General features: G+C 44.6%; 1 protein-coding gene across 1 annotated transcript; it reads left to right on the plus strand.

Moving 5' to 3' along the window:
- The first annotated feature begins 9184 nt into the window (after positions 1-9184).
- Positions 9185-12730, plus strand: LOC111966112 (pro-glucagon-like). Its single transcript, XM_023990534.2, has 3 exons — positions 9185-9306; positions 9731-9883; positions 12403-12730. The coding sequence occupies exons 1-3, from the start codon at positions 9212-9214 to the stop codon at positions 12437-12439; spliced, it is 285 nt and encodes a 94-aa protein (XP_023846302.1). The 5' UTR covers positions 9185-9211; the 3' UTR covers positions 12440-12730.
- The last annotated feature ends 4095 nt before the right edge of the window (positions 12731-16825 follow it).

Raw genomic sequence — 16825 nt, forward strand, 5'->3', positions numbered from 1 at the left:
CCCCCCCCCTCTCTGTCCTTCCCTTCCGCTTCAACCTCTCCCCCCACTTCCCTCTCCCTTCGTCCACACCTACCCGTAACCTTCCCCCTTCCCTCTCCTCTGCTCCACCTTCTCCAGCTCTAGTGCTGCTTTACGCACCCTTCTCATTTCCAGCCATGCCAGAACAGCATGCCTGGGACAATGGCTTGAACATCAGAGGTTGACATCAGGGAGGAGAGACTTGACACATGGTAAGATAGAGCCCTGCCAGCTGCAAGCAATCAAGTCTTTTTGAAGTAAGGTAATACACGACTCCCAGGGCAGGCAGAACCAGTCCCCTGCCCCACAGCCCCAAGGCCACCACCCACCCTAACGCCCCACACACCCCTACAGTCCCCACACTATATCCGCACTTGCCATAGTCTTTGTCACTCTCTCTAATACGCATTTTAGTCGTAACTGTTAAAAACTTCACAGTTAAGGCTACTTCTTCATTGTATTTACCAGAAGCTTAATTGATATGTGAAGATTAACTACGAACTTTGCAATCTGGACCTTCTACATTGTACTCCAATAATTTACGGATAATACGCTATCTTATTACCTTTTCACACAAAGATAAACATCTTACCCTGATGTGAAATGTTTCTTTCTTGCAAAGAATCCAGGGGTTCAAAATCTGATAAACAATAGACTTACTTGGACATGAGAGGGTGTTTTGGTGAAACGATAATGGTGATTCGTCCAAAAGCTGGATATGAATATTAGTGTGCAAGTTTATCATCACACTATCAGAAAAGGATGCTATACTAGAAAAACTAAAGGCAGGGTTCTTTACACAGAGGGTTCGACATGGAAACAGAAAAGCCCTTCTACCTGCAACCAGAAAGGGTTCTCCTATGGGGACAGCCGAAGACATCCTTTTGTAACCTTTTTTATAAAGAGTGTAGGATATATCCATAGCTTTAGGTAGGGGTAAACATTCAGACATTTAGGTAGAGCACTGTCATAGAGATGGAGAGCAGGCTTTAAGCATGCTGTCACAGAAATGATCTATGGCAAAGAAAGGGAGGTGGTGCCCTGTTTTTCTGTCTCTATGGGGAACTTGCACATTGACACATACTGAACTTGTTTGAGGCTAGCAGATTGAGACGCAGCATACAGGGCTCTCCTCCCTGCGCCTCCTCTCCTGCCGACGTCTAGAGAGGGTAAGAGTGCCCACTCTGTTTCACCTGAGAGAAGAAGAGGTAATGAAAGGGTCATCTCAAATCAATCGATATAGCATGGCCTATACACAGCTTTACATGTACTGATATAATAGCTAATGGATCGTTAGACTGGACTGTGCAGGACCTTAGTAGTAAATGGCTGTATGCAGTTTGGATATATGATTAACAGATGTTCAGTGTCAGAACGTCTGTCTGTTCTGTCTTACAGCATCTGAAAGAACTCCCCTCCAAAATCTTGACTGTCTTCCTGGCCCTGACACCTCTCTCTGCTCTCCTGAGGTCATCGACAAGGTCAGCACGACTTGGACCACTCTGCATAACACAACCAGGACAGGTTAGAATCACTAAGAGATACATTGAGAAATGGATTAGTGTAATGGAAATCTTTACCTATTGGGTATTGCACTCGTACATGGGTATGTGGCCCAAGGTAACGTACAAGGTACTGTCTAAATAAACTATCGTCATAGCATTCCACATCTGCACCGTTGAGAACAATCTTGAACTGGCTATATCACGATTCGTAATGGCAACTGCTTGGCAGTCCGACCGCAAGGCGCACAGAGGGTAGTGCGGACGCCAGGAACATCACTGGGCCGGCTCCTGCCATCCAGGACCTCTATAACAGGCGGTGTGTCAGAGGAAAGGACCTTAGGGCCCTAAAAAATTGTCACCAAAGACCCAGCCACCCAAGTCCATAGACTTTTCTCTCTGCTACTATCCGGTTAAGCGGTACCACTGAACAGCTACTATACCTAAGCTATAAAACTGCTTTTAATTTTAGAATTGTTTTTTTAAACCTTTTATTTAAATAGGCAAGCCCCCCACACAACCCCTACAGTCCCCACACTACCCCTACAGTCCCCACACTACCCCTACAGTTCCCACATTACTCCTACAGCACCACACTACCCCTACAACTGATGTTACAGAATAACAGAGAGCAAGGAGAGGGCAGTTCAAATACAACTGGTGTTATAGAATAAAAGAGAATGAACAGTTGTGAGGGTAGGTCTATATCTGTAGCAAAGTTTGCCAAAAACAAATCTTATATTTTATAGTCATCTTGTCCTTGATAAAGCAGCAGGGATATGTTCACCCTATTTCACCCAGCATGTAGTGAAATAAAATAGAATCAGAATTGGTAATGCTGTGACTGTGATGTGCTCCTGGAAAATCTATAGAATCAATTGAAATGAACATAAGGTAGCCTATAGGTATTGACATATTGGTGAGATGTGTGTGTGTGTCTTCGATGTAGGTTACTGAAGACTGAAACCTGAACGACAACCTGGCTGGCGGCTGCTCTGATAAACTCTCTGATGGAATCTTTTGACAGTTGGGAAGTAAAAGTCAGTTGATATCATATTTAGGAACAGTAAACTGCTGTTGTTTTGTTTATTTACAGACAAATCGTAGTATTGCTTATGAAAATAAGTCCTCATCAATATTCGAGAGGTCAGATACTGACCCAAGCTTTTATTTCACCTTGGCCAGGGGAGGCCTAAGTGCATTCAAACCGTTCCCTAGCACTTGAGCCAGCTGGAGGGTAGCACTGCTAGCTGGTGGTGAATATCTGGAAAAACATGTACTGGGAGCACCAAGCAGACAGGAGGGAAAGAAGACATGTACTGGGAGCACCAAGCAGACAGGAGGGAAAGACGAACATGTACTGGACACCAAGCAGACAGGAGGGAAGAAGACCATTACTGGAGCACCAAGCAGACAGGAGGAAAGAAGACATGTACTGGAGAGCACCAAGCAGACAGGAGGGAAAGACGACATGTACTTGGAGCCACCAAGCAGACAGGAGGGAAAGAAGACATGTATTGGGAGCACCAAGCAGACAGGAGGCGGAAAGACAGACATGTACTGGGAGCACCAAGCAGACAGGAGGGAAGAAGACATGTACTGGGAGCACCAAGCAGACAGGAGGGAAAGAAGACATGTACTGGGAGCACCAAGCAGACAGGAGGGGAAGAGACATGTACTGGGAGCACCAAAGCAGACAGGAGGGAAAGAAGACATGTACTGGGAGCACCAAGCAGACAGGAGGGAAAGAAGACATGTACTGGGAGCACCAAGCAGACAGGAGGGAAAGACGACATGTACTGGGGAGACCAAGCAGACAGGAGGGAAAAGAAAGACATGTACTGGGAGCACCAAGCAGACAGGAGGGAAAGACGACATGTACTGGGAGCACCAAAGCAGACAGGGGAAAGAAGACAATGTACTGGGAGCACCAAAGCAGACAGGAGGGAAAAGAAGACATGTACTGGAGCACCAAGCAGACATGAGGAAAGAACGACATGGTACTGAGCACGAAGCAGCAGGAGGGAAAGAAGACAGTACTGGGCAGCACCAAAGCCAACAGGAGGGAAAGACGAATTGTACTGGGAGCACCAAGCAGACAGGAGGGAAAGAAGACATGTACTGGGAGCACCAAAGCAGACAGGAGGGAAAGAAGACATGTACTGGGAGCACCAAGCAGGGAAGGAAGCATGGTTGCACTTTAATGATGTATAACTGACACACAAACACACAAAGAAACTCAGTACAGACTCAGCTGCTGGTGCTACAGTGGATGAGACCCAGGGGCAAGGAGCTCCAAACAAGGGGAGAATGAGAGGAAGGGAGGAGGAAGAGGATGAGGAAGGGGAGGAGGAAGAGGATGAGGAAGGGGAGGAGGAGCAGCAGGAGGAGGATGAGGGGAAGCGTTACTTAAGCATTGACAGATAAGTCCTATTCCTTAAGGTATGCAACAGAAATGTGGGTTTCTTATTGATCAAGTCCAATTAGTCCTTTACGTTTTCTTCCATTTGGTGCCWAATAAATATGACCCTGGAGTTTCTGTCTGTTTGTGGTACTTCTCACGCTGCAGGCTATACGGCACACATACACAGAGACAGAGGTGGGTAAACCACAGCCATCTGGGTTGACTCTTATCCCAATTACTGCTGAGGAGTGTGTGGCCTGTTGCAGTCCTGCGTCATGTGACAGGAACCAGGCCTGACCTCATACAACCCTTAACCCCTGACATCATCACAGGCCCAACCCTGGGGTCGTAGAGAGGAGACTAATGAGTGACAGATGAAGAGTTGCAGCCTGCGACACAACTGAGAGACCACTAGGAGACCTGGGACTAGATCAGATTCAATCATTTCCGCGCTAGTCAACACCCACATAGCTGTTGTTTTGGCGGTGGTGGAACTGCGTTAGAGCTGTCAAATCCTCAAGCGGCTACCGGTGTTATACCTATTGCGGACAATGTCATTGGCTGCACTGAGTTGCGTTAGTAGAAATCCTGCGCAGCTATGTTACAAGTTCAAACACTGGCATGTGTGATGTAATCTACACCTCGATAAGACTGATGTCATGATTTTATATTTTCTACATAGCCATCCTTCTGAACTTCAAACGAGGGTGGAAAAGGTGTTGCTTCGTGACATTGACCACAAGAGCAGGTGCCCCCCAACTTGACGTCTCAAACGTTGTTTTGGACACACCCCCAAAAACAACAGCTATGTGGGTGTCGGCCAGTGCGAGTTAACGCTTGTTCTGATTGAAACTAGGTCTTGACCTTTCTAAGGAACTAAATACTGAAAAATTATTAAAATTAATGACCAACAGTGCCAAATAATGTTTTAAGAACACCATGGCAAATCTTCAAAAGCGCCTGTGTTTGTCAAATGTTCAAATGCCACTACATCTCAAATACTCAATAACAATACTCTCTAATTATGTTTAATTGTTATGTTTTTACTGTATCTATCTTATATGTAGAATATGAGTAAATCCTTTGGTCTATATTCGGTGTGTATATTTTGTCTATTGGTTTCAGAACAATTTTTTCTGAAAAGTTTTATGGGAGGGGTTTTAGACCATTCCTCCACACATCATCTTTCCAGATCCTTGATATCCTTCGTCTGCCCTTATGGACTGGCCTCTTCAATTCAAACCACAGCTTTTCAATGGAGTTCAAGTTCAGAGACTGAGATGACCATTGCAAAATGTAAATGTTGTGGTCAATTAACTATTTGTTTGTGGATTTTGATGTGTGCTTGAGGTTATTGTCTTGCTAGAATATCCACTTATCAAGCTTCAGCCTCCTTGCAGAGGCACATGTCCATGTACTGGGGAAAGTTCATGACGCTGTTGACCTTAACAAGGGCCCCAGGACCAGTGGAAGCAAAATAGCCCCATAACATCAAAGATCCACAACCATATTTTACAGTAGGTATGAGCATTTAGTGAGCATTTCTCCTTTGCCAAGATAATCCATCCACCTGACAGGTGTGGCATATCAAGAAGCTGATTAAACAGCATGATCATTACACAGGTGCACCTAATATAAAAGGCCACTCTAAAATGTGCAGTTTTGTCACAAAACACAATGCCACAGATGTCTCAAGTTTTGAGGGAGCATGCAATTGGCATGCTGACTGCAGAAATGTCCACCAAAGCTGTTGTCAGAGAATTTAAATAATTTCTCCACCATAAGCTGTTTTAGAGAATTTGGCAGTACGTCCAACCAGCCTCACAACTGCAAACCCCCTCTATGGCATCGTGTGGGCGAGCGGTTTGCTGATATCCACGTTGTGAACAGAGTGCCCCATGGTGGCGATGGGGTTATGGTATGGGCAGGCTAAGCTACGGACAACGAACACAATTGCATTTTATCGATGGGAATTTGAATGCACAGAGATACCGTGACGAGATGCTGAGGCCCATTGTTGTGCCAATAATCCGCCACCATCAACTTGTGTTTCAGCCCGATGTCGCAAGGATCTGTACACAATTCCTGGAAGCTGAAAACGCCCAATTTCTTCCATGGCCTGCATACTCACCAGACATGTCACTCATTATACACGTTTGGGATGCTCTGGATCGACGTGTACGACACCGTGTTCCAGTTCTCGCCAATATCCAGCAACTTGGCACAGCCGTTGAAGAGGAGTCGGACAACATTCCACAGGCCACAATCAACAGCCTGATCAACTCTATGCAAAGACGATGTGTTGCGCAGCTTGAGACAAATAGTGGTCACACCAGACACTGGTTTTCTGATCCACACCCCTAGTTATTTTTTAAAGGTATCTGTCTTCAACAGATGCATATCTGTATTCCCAGTCATGTGAAATCCATGTGAATTTATTTCCATTGACTGATGTCCTTATATGAACTGTAACACAGTCAAAGCTTAGAAATTGTTGCATGTTGCGTTTATATTTTTGTTCAGAATATATCATAGAGATCAGTCCTTTCGGAAGCCCAGATAATTTATTTATAAATCCCATCATTAGATGGTTTGGTAGTTGGGTTTCCCAAGGGACTCCATAGGCCAGAATAGCTGACCTATGTTGTAAATATAGAAAAAGGCCAGGTAATGTGTGTGTGCCTTTCAAATCTTGGAATGTTCTCAAACCATTACTGTCCATGATATCGGTAAGGGTACGAATTCCACATTTGGACCATTGGGGGAAAGCAAAAGGCCACCCTCCAGATTGCAAGGCATTATTGTGAACCATCAGAATCTCCTCTCCACCCTTTCAGGGTTGGCCATCTCTGCCGACTACTGGATTACATCCTACCTGGCAGGTCGCTCCTACCAGGTGGCGTGGCAAGATCTGTGTCTGCACCACATGCTGTCACTACTGGTGTCCCCAAAGGCTCAGTTCTAGGCCCTCTCCTCTTTTCTCTTTACACAAAGTAATGCGGCTCTGTCATATCCTCACATGGCCTCTCCTATCATTGCTATGAGGATGACACTCAACCACTCTTCTCCTTCACCCCTTTTAACACCCAGGTGGCGACAAGCATCTCTGCCTGCCTGGCAGACATCTCAGCTTAGATGTCGGCCCACCACCTCAAGCTCAACCTGGACAAGACAGAGCTGCTCTTTCTGCCCGCTCAAAGACATCTCCATCATGGTTAACAACTCCACAGTGTCACCCTCCCATAGTTCAAAGAACCTTGGCGTGACCCTGGACAACACCCTGTCATTCTCTGCAAACATCAACGCAGTGACTCGCTCCTGCAGGTTCCTGCTCTACAACATCTGTAGAGTACAACCTTTTCTCACACAGGAAGTGACGCAGGTCCTAATCGAGGCACTTGTTATCTCCTGTCTCGACTACTCCGACTCTCTATTAGCTGGGCTCCCCGCTTGGGCCATCAAACCCCTGAAACTTATCCAGAACGCTGCAGCTCGCCTGGTGTTCAACCTTCCTAAGTTCTCCCATGTCACCCCGCTCCTCCACACACTCCACTGGCACCCAGTCGAAGCATGTATCATCTTCAAGACCCTGGTGCTTGCCTATGGAGCAGCAAGGGGAAACTGTGCCTCCTTACCTTCCGGCTATGCTCTCACAGCGCCACCTTGAGCAAAAATCTAGCCAGTGCGCACTGGCCAGGTACTTAGTTTGACATGTATTACATTTGAACGTATGTCGGAAGAAACTATTATAAGATTTAAAGGTTTCAACTATAATCTTCTCTAAACCTACACACTCTGATGCTGCTGGAGTCATGTACTGTAACGTGTACGCTGGGAGTCGGGAAGCAAGTACAGGAAGTGCAACTTTTCTAATAAATAGAACATCGTACAAAACAATAAACACGAAAAGCATACAGACATGAAACAGAAAGAGTCAATAACACCTGGGGAAAGAACCAAAAAGAGTGACAGATATAGGGGAGGTAATCAGGAAGGTGATGGAGTCCACATGCGCCTCATGAAGCGCAGATGTGCGTAACGATGGTGGCAGGTGTGCGTAATAATGAGTAAACCGGCGACAATGAGCACCAGAGAGGGGGAGTAGGCGTGACAGGTCAACATAGAGATGGGAAAGAGGACACACCGACTGTATCTTTGCTATGATGGCTTCTATGACAGCATAATGAACGCCATCTCCATTTTAACTGTCTTCACTTCAAATATTTCTTTGAGTCTATTGACAGTTCTTAAACAAACTGAAATTGTGCATACCACCACCTGGAGTTTGTCATCTCAACAGGACTAAAGCCAGGTTGGTGATTTACTGCCATTATTCTGTTAATTGTCTGATCCATCCTGGTGACCTGGATGGAATTCTGTGATCCCTCCTTAACCCATTGCAAGTCCCACCAAGTTGACTACTTTAACATTGAGGAAGTCCAAACGGTGCTGCCCATGCTAAAAGAGGCTTTGCGGCAAGTGCGTCCTCTATCCATCTCTATCTCTACGTGCCATGTTCACACCTGCTGTATGAGTGACAGTTGTCACTGACAGAAACCTCTGACTCATTGACCTGTATGGAGAGGTCACCTCAAACAGGTTCCAAAGACTCAATAACTTCCACCATAATGAGAGAGGGGGACGGGGAAACGAGAGATAGAGAGAGAGAGGGGGGCTCTCCAGAGCATCATGTGGACTACTATAATGAGAAAGAGGGAGAGAAAAAGAGAGCGATGGTCTGAGGATAGTGTTAAGAGCCCCTTGTGGATCCAACAGTGTGGGAGTTGACCTAGCTGTCACAGGAAGACACCTGGTCTCCTTATAAAGTGACAGGGAGGATGACAGATCTCCAGTGGTTGGTGAAAAGAAGCCCCTCTCTCTCAAAGTCTCTTGAAGCTACGGTAGTGTGTGGAGTACCTCTTTCTCCCAGATAGGGTTTTGGGGCCGTGTGTTCACTACAATAGACTTCAGCTCCCAGCGGTTCCTCTTGCATGCACCCAAGCAACATAGGCTAGGGGAAGACTTCCAAGGACCACTTCTGCTGCTGTACATTCTAAAAGGTCAGGTTTAAAACTCATCCATTGACTGCATGTTTGTTTGATCGACTGGGTTTGAATTTGGGTCATCTGCGAACCACAAGACTGTGTTAGCCCACTGGGATAAAGCCTACGCATTCGCTTGGGGAGCCAACACAAGTCTTCAAGACTCAGGCTAGGTTAATGTGATTTGCTCATGCTCTTCTCCCTGTTTCTCCAGTGAGGGGACGTGACCAGACCCAGAGCCAGGGATGTGTGGTTCAGTGTGGTGTCTGCTGCTTCTGTTGCTCTGTCCTGGTACTGATGAGATGGTGCTGGAGGACAAAGCCTTAGCCAGCCAATCAGGGTAACACCTTAGGCTACTCTCAATGCTTACCTATCTTATCTTATCTCAATGCTTATTTATCTTATATTATCTTATCTCAATGCTTATCTGTCTTATCTATATTATCTCAATGATTATCTTATCTTAACTATCTTATCTAGTTAGTTACCTTGCTAAGTTGAAATTACTGAATAATAATGAAGGTTTATTTTCCTGTAACATTCTAACTGGCAGATTCTTTGCAACATCAGTGTTTGGGTAATTTCAATCCAGTCAGTTCATCCAGGGTGTAAATTGAAATTCCAATTTAATAATCGAAATATCCTGATTGAAAAATATTCTGTTTTAAAATCTCCAAAAATGGACTCTATTCAAGTAATTATTAACATGCACATCATAAGGAGACTAAACACTGTGGCCCCTCATCACGCTTTGTTCCTCCCAGGTGGCGTACATATGAGCTGCAGAAAGGACAGAATGGCATCAACAGCTTCAAAAGACATTCAGACGGAACTTTCACCAATGACTACACCCACTACCTAGATAAGATCAAGGCTAAAGACTTCATACAGTGGCTGACCAGCACCAACCGAGAGAAGTAAGGGCACTGACATTCTGCTAGCAGTACACCACAGATAGACAGTCAGAATCCGAGGATCGTAAAGCAGGCTAGCTGTTGATGATGCGACTGACCGTGTACACTTTTCAAACCACTCTGTCGAGCAGAACCATGCCAAGCTGCACTGATCTGTTCACACATCCACCATAGTTGTTGGAACGTTATGGATGTGTTCTAGGTAGGACAATGAAGAACGTTTATATCTGAGCCATCACAGTATGTTTCAGGTAGGTAGTCCGTAAAATAGTATGGACAGGATATAAAAAGAGGGGAGGCAACTGTTAAATGTGTGTTGTATCGGTCGGTGTCTACCAGTGTTCAGAGGCGACAGATTCAGCTTGAACAACCTGGGTTTCCCCAACACAGAAGGTACCAAAGTAATTTAGTCATATTAAACCCTTTCATCTCTGCACAAGCTCAACACCAATGTTTTCACATTTTTACCCTGGTTTGAATTAGATTAAAAGTCTTGCTCCGATTTGAAAATACCAGTGTGAACAGAACGATGTTCACTCCAGGGTTAAGATAAATGTTGTTAGAATATATATATACAGTTGAAGTCGGAAGTTTACATACACCTTAGCAAAATACATTTAAACTCAGTTTTTAACAATTCCTGACATTTAATCCTAGTAAAATGTACCTGTTTTAGGTCAGTTAGGAGCACCGCTTTATTTTAGGAATGTGAAATGTCAGAATAATAGTGGAGAGGATTATTTATTTCAGCTTGTATTTCTTTCATCACATTCCCAGTGGGTCAGAAGTTTACATACACTCAATCAGTATTTGGTAGCATTGCCTTTAAATTGTTTAACTTGGGTCAAACGTTTCGGTAGCCTTCCACAAGCTTCCTACAATAAGTTGGGTGAAGTTTGGCCCATTCCTCCTGACAGAGCTGGTGTAACTGAGTCAGGTTTGTAGGCCTCATCCTTTTTCAGTTCTGCCCACACATTTTCTATAGGATTGAGGTCAGGGATTTGTGATGGCCACTGCAATACCTTGACTTTGTTGTCCTTAAGCCATTTTGCCACAACTTTGGACGTATGCTTGGGGTCATTGTCCATTCGGAAGACCCATTTGCAACCAAGCTTTAACTTCCTGACTGATGTCTTGAGATGTTGCTTCAATATATCCAGATAACTTTCCTCCTCATGATGCCATCTATTTGGTGAAGTGCACCAGTCCCTCCTGCAGCAAAGCACCCCCACAACATGACGCTGCCACACCCGGCCTTCACGGTTGGGATGGTGTTCTTCGGCTTGCAAGCCTCCTCCTTTTTCCTCCAAACATAACGATGGTCATTATGGCCAAACAGTTCTATTTTTGTTTCATCAGACCAGAGGACATTTCTCCGAAAAGTACGATCTTTGTCCCCATGTGCAGTTGCAAACCGTAGTCTGGCTTTTTTATGGCAGTTTTGGAGCAGTGGCTTCTTCCTTGCTGAGCGGCCTTCAGGTTATGTCCATATAGGACTCGTTTTACTGTGGATAATAGATACTTTGTACCTGTTTCCTCCAGCATCTTCACAAGGTCCTTTGCTGTTGTTCTGGGATTGATTTGCACTTTTCGTACCAAAGTACGTTCATCTCTAGGAGACAGAACGCGTCTCCTTCCTGAGAGGTATGATGGCTGCGTGGGTTTTTGGTTTTTATACTTGCGTACTATTGTTTGTACAGATGAACGCGGTACCTTCAGGCGTTTGGAAATTGCTCCCAAGGATGAACCAGACTTGTGGAGGTCTAAATTTTTTTCTGAGGTCTTGGCTGATTTTCTTTTGATTTTCCAATTATGTCAAGCAAAGAGGCACTAAGTTTGAAAGTAGGCCTTGAAATACATCCACATGGACACCTCCAATTGACTCGAATGATGTCAATTATCCTATCAGAAGCTTCCAAATCCATGACATAATTTTCTGGAATTTTCCAAGCAGTTTAAAGGCAGTCAACTTAGTGTAAGTAAACTTCTGACCCACTGGAATTGTGATACAGTGAATGATAAGTGAAATAATCTGTCTGTAAACAATTGTTTGAAAAATTACTTGTGTCATGCACAAAGTAGATGTCCTAACCGACTTGCCAAAACGATAGTTTGTTAACAAGAAATTTGTGGAGTGGTTGAAAAACGAGTTTTAATGACTCCAACATAAGTGTATGTAAACTTTCGACTTCAACTGTATATGACAATTCGTGATCTTAGAATTAGAAGGTTCTATCTGCAAAAAGATGATAATAAAGTTCCGATCCCTGATTGGTTAGAATGATGCAGGCACATTTTTTTTGAGTACTTTATAGGTAGAGAACATGATACAGAACAAAGTCAATAACTCTGTTGCAGATATGACCTTATATTCCCGAATTGTGTATAATTAAGGTATATATGTTGACTTTTGTTTGTCAAAATTATTGCAAAAGATCTACATTAGTTTTCTGTCGTTTTTTAGGTTGAGTATTTGGTTATTACATTGTAATTGAAAGAGATGTTTCCATGTTGACCTGTAGATGCAAGGAGCTTCCCCTCAACCTAGAGGGGGTGTGAGAAGACCCAGACACCACCAGAAGTGCCACAAGGACGTTTACTAGCTACTTAACATCATATACAGCAGTGGAGGCTGTTGAGTGGAGAACGGCTCATAATAATGGCCGGAATAGAGCAAATGGAATGGAATCAAAGACCTGGAAACCATGGAAACCATGTGTTTGATGTATTTGATACCATTCTACTAATTCCGCTCCAGTCATTACCACAAGCCTCTCCTCCCCAATTAAGGTGCCACCAACCTCCTGTGATGGACAGTATCATAAAACAGGACCTTCTACCAACGGGAAATAAAAAAATAAGACCGGAAACTGTCTTTGGTTTATGTTGTGGTAAATTACACAGAATCCTGGACATTATTTCTGAATTGTATTGTAGGCTGTGCACTCTGTGCAAACAGGCTGCTCTGATTTTCTACAGCAAGGAGTTGATCATCTGAAATATGAACATGAAAATAATAACAGAAATGGAGTTTGGAATGCCACAGAACGTAAACCTCCAGGTCTAACAACTTACGGTAACTCTTCATTAAAAGCCATGTTACCATTTTGGTTTTCAAATAGGACCACAGAATCCACATCAATCAAATTGGAAGGACAGTTTGGTCAGAGATAGAGAAATCTAAAATGTTTGTATACATCTGTATAAATTAAAATAAGGGTTTATATTGGATGATGATACTGCATTATGAAAATTGAATATTTAAATATTTACTGTGAGAGGTATTTAATTTGGAGCATGAAATTAGTAACTGAATCTGTATTTATGGAATAAAGCTGAATAATTTCAACAAAGTCTGATAGAGTCTGTTACACATTATTGTTTTACATGTGTTATATATCTAGGGTTCTATTCAATCACAATGTTTCCGTGTTCGCAGAGACACTAGATATATCCTCTCAATCGGAAATTACCTTTACATTTCAATCGCGCTGTAGCAAGGAATTTACGCGATACACATTGAAACGAGCTGGGACCGAGACATGAGCTTGTACTCAAGTCCTCCTTCTCAAAAAGCATTGGAGAGGAAGGAGGTCCAAGGGGAGGGAAATTAGACTACCTCCTCCGATATGACTGAGAAGGAGATAAGATAGGATATTAATTGAGATATAGCCGATTAGGTCATCTAAAATGGGATCCACTAGAGACGAAAGGGCTGTTGGTAAATTAGCATATGAGAACAGCCCACTAGATTCAGTATTCAGCACACTTACATCACCTAACCAGTAGGGGGCAGCCTTGCTCTTCACATGACACACCAGGCACCAAATACAGAACCACAGCTCCTCACCATCACATAGGTGTTGGCTTGGAAATCTAGCCTAGAAACGCTGTGTGGGGGAGTGAGTAACAACATGTGTTAAGCATTCCTAGTAAATACACTGAAAACATTAATCATGTCTTCCCGCCACAGGAATTATTGAASGCTATCATCCATGTTACTCTATATTCTGTTCTAAGAAAGGCTGAATAGTGATATCTAAAGAAAGGAATGACTAGTGGTGATTCAATTGCATTATCCACTGATGGAAGGAGGGAGAGATGGAGGGAGGGAGCAGGTGGGAGGGAGGGGGTAGAAGAACGGAGGGGGTGAAGATGTAGGGGGGAGGGAGAAGCGAGGTCTACCCCCCTCCCAGTTACCTCCTTCCTCTACCCCCATCCTGTACCCAACTCCCGGCTACCCCCCTCCTCTACCCGGGTTCCCCTACACAGCTCCCTGGGGAGAGACACAGGAGGACGCAGGGAGGACCATGAGACAGAGCACGAGAGAAAGAGAGAGGGAACTACCAATGGGACATTAAAAACTGTAATATCATGTTTYACTGAGTTGTGGCTGAATGACGACATGAATAACATACAGCTGGCGGGTTTTACGCTTTTTCGGCAGGATAGAACAGCGGCCTCTCGTAAGACAAGGGGTGGTCTATGTACACTACCGTTCAAAAGTTTGGGTCCCTTAGAATGTCCTTGTTTTTGAAAGGATGCTGGCCTTCTAGGCGAGTTGCAAAGAAAAAGCCATATCTCAGACTGGCCAATAAAAATAAAAGATTAAATATGGGCAAAAGAACACAGGCACTGGACAGAGGAACTGTTAGAAGGCCAGCATCCGGAGTCGCCTCTTCTCTGTTATAATATATATTTGTAAACAACAGCTTGTGCATGAAATATAAGGAAGTCTTGTGTTTTTCGCCTATTACCAAGAGAGTTTCATTCTATATTCTTCGTAGCTGTCTACTTACCACCAAAAACCGATGCTGGCACTAAGACCTCACTCAATGAGCTGTATACTGCCATAAGCAAACAGGAAACGTTCATCGCAGAGGCGACGCTCCTAGTGGCCGGGGACTTCAATGCAGGGAAACTTAAATCCGTTTTACCTCATTACTACCAGCATGTTAAATGTGCACCAGAGGGGAAAAAACTCTACTTTACTCCACACACAGAGACACGTACAAAGCTCTCCCTCGCCCTCCATTGCAAATCTGACCCTAATTCTATCCTCGTGACTTCTGCTTACAAGCAAAACTAAAGCAGGAAAACAGTGACTTGGTCACAAGAAAGTGGTCAGATGAAGCAGATGCTAACTACAGGACTGTTTTTGCTACACAGACTGGAACATGTTCTGGGATTCCTTGATGGCATTGAGAAGTACACCACATCAGTCACTGACTTCATCAATAAGTGCATCGATGACGTCGTCCACAGTGACCGTACGTACATACCCAACCAGAAGCCATAAGATTAACGGCAATATCCGGACTGAGTTAAAGGGTAGAGCTGCCGCTTTCAAGGAGCGGGGCTCTAACCCGGAAGCTTATAAGAAATCCCGCTATACCCTCTGACGAACCATCAAGCAGGCAAAGCGTYAATACAGGACTAAGATTGAATCGTACTACACCGGCTCCGACGCTCGTTGGATGTGGCAGGGCTTGTAAACTATTACAGACTATAAAGGGAAGCACAGCCGCGAGCTGCCCAGTGACAGGCGAGTTAAATTACTTMTATGCTCGCTCYGAGACAAGTAACACTGAAACATGCATGAGAGCATCAGTTGTTCCGGATGAYTGTGTGATCATGCTCTCCGTAGCAAATATGAGTAAGACCTTTTAACAGGTCAACATCCACAAGGCCGCAGGGCAAGACAGATTACCAGGACGTGTACTCCGAGCATGCGCTGACCAACTGTCAAGTGTCTTCACTGACATTTTCAACCTCTCCCTGTCCGAGTATGTAACACCAACATGTTTCAAGCAGACCACCATAGTCCCTGTGCCCAAGAACACTAAGGTAACCTGCCTAAATGAGTACCGACCCGTAGCACTCACATGTGTAGCCATGAAGTGCTTTGAAAGGCTGGTCATGGATCACATCAACATCATTATCCCAGAAACCATAGACCCACTTCAATTTGCATACTGCCCCAACAGATCCACAGACAATGCAATCTCTATTGCACTCAACACTGCCTTTCCAACCTGGACAAAAGGAACACCTATGTGAGAATGCTATTCATTGACTACAGCTCAGCATTCAACACYATAGTGCCCTCAAAGCTCATCAATAATCTAAGGACCCTGGGACTAAATATCTCCTTCTGCAACTGGATTCTGGACTTCCTGACAGGCCGACCCCAGGTGGTAAGGGTAGGTAACAACACATCCGCCACGCTTATCCTCAACACTGGGGCCACTCAGGGGTGCATGCTCAGTCCCCTCCTGTACTCCCTGTTTACTCATGACTGCATGGCCAGGCATGACTCCAACACCATCATCAAGTTTGCCGATGACACAACAGTGGTAGGCCTAATCACAGACAACGATGAGACTATAGGGAGGAGGTCAGAGACCTGGCCGTGTGGTCCCAGGACAACAACCTCTCCCTCAACGTGATCAAGACAAAGGAGATGATTGTGGACTACAGGAAAAGGAGGACCAAGCACGCCCSCATTCTCATCGACAAGGCTGAAGTTGGTCAGGTTGAGAGCTTCAAGTTCCTTGGTGCCCACATCACCAACAAACTATCATGGTYCAAACACACTAAGACAGTCGTGAAGAGGRCACRACAAAACCTATTCCTCYTCAGGAGACTGAAAAGATTCGGCGTAGGTCCTCAGATCCTTAAAAGGTTCTACAGCTGCACCATCGAGAACATCCTGACTGGTTGCATCACTGCCTGGTATGGCAACTGCTCGGCCTCCGACCGCAAGGCAATACAGAGGATAGTGCATACGGCTCAGTTCATCACTGGGGCCAACCTTCCTGACATCCAGGACCTCTATGCCAGGCGGTGTCTGAGGAATGTCCCAGTGCAATTCTAATGTCCCAGTGCTATTCTAATGTCCCAGTGCTATTATAATGTCCCAGTGCTATTCTAATGTCCCAGTGC

Source organism: Salvelinus sp. IW2-2015, linkage group LG7 (assembly GCF_002910315.2).
Source record: "Salvelinus sp. IW2-2015 linkage group LG7, ASM291031v2, whole genome shotgun sequence".
Classification (NCBI taxonomy): domain Eukaryota; kingdom Metazoa; phylum Chordata; class Actinopteri; order Salmoniformes; family Salmonidae; genus Salvelinus; species Salvelinus sp. IW2-2015.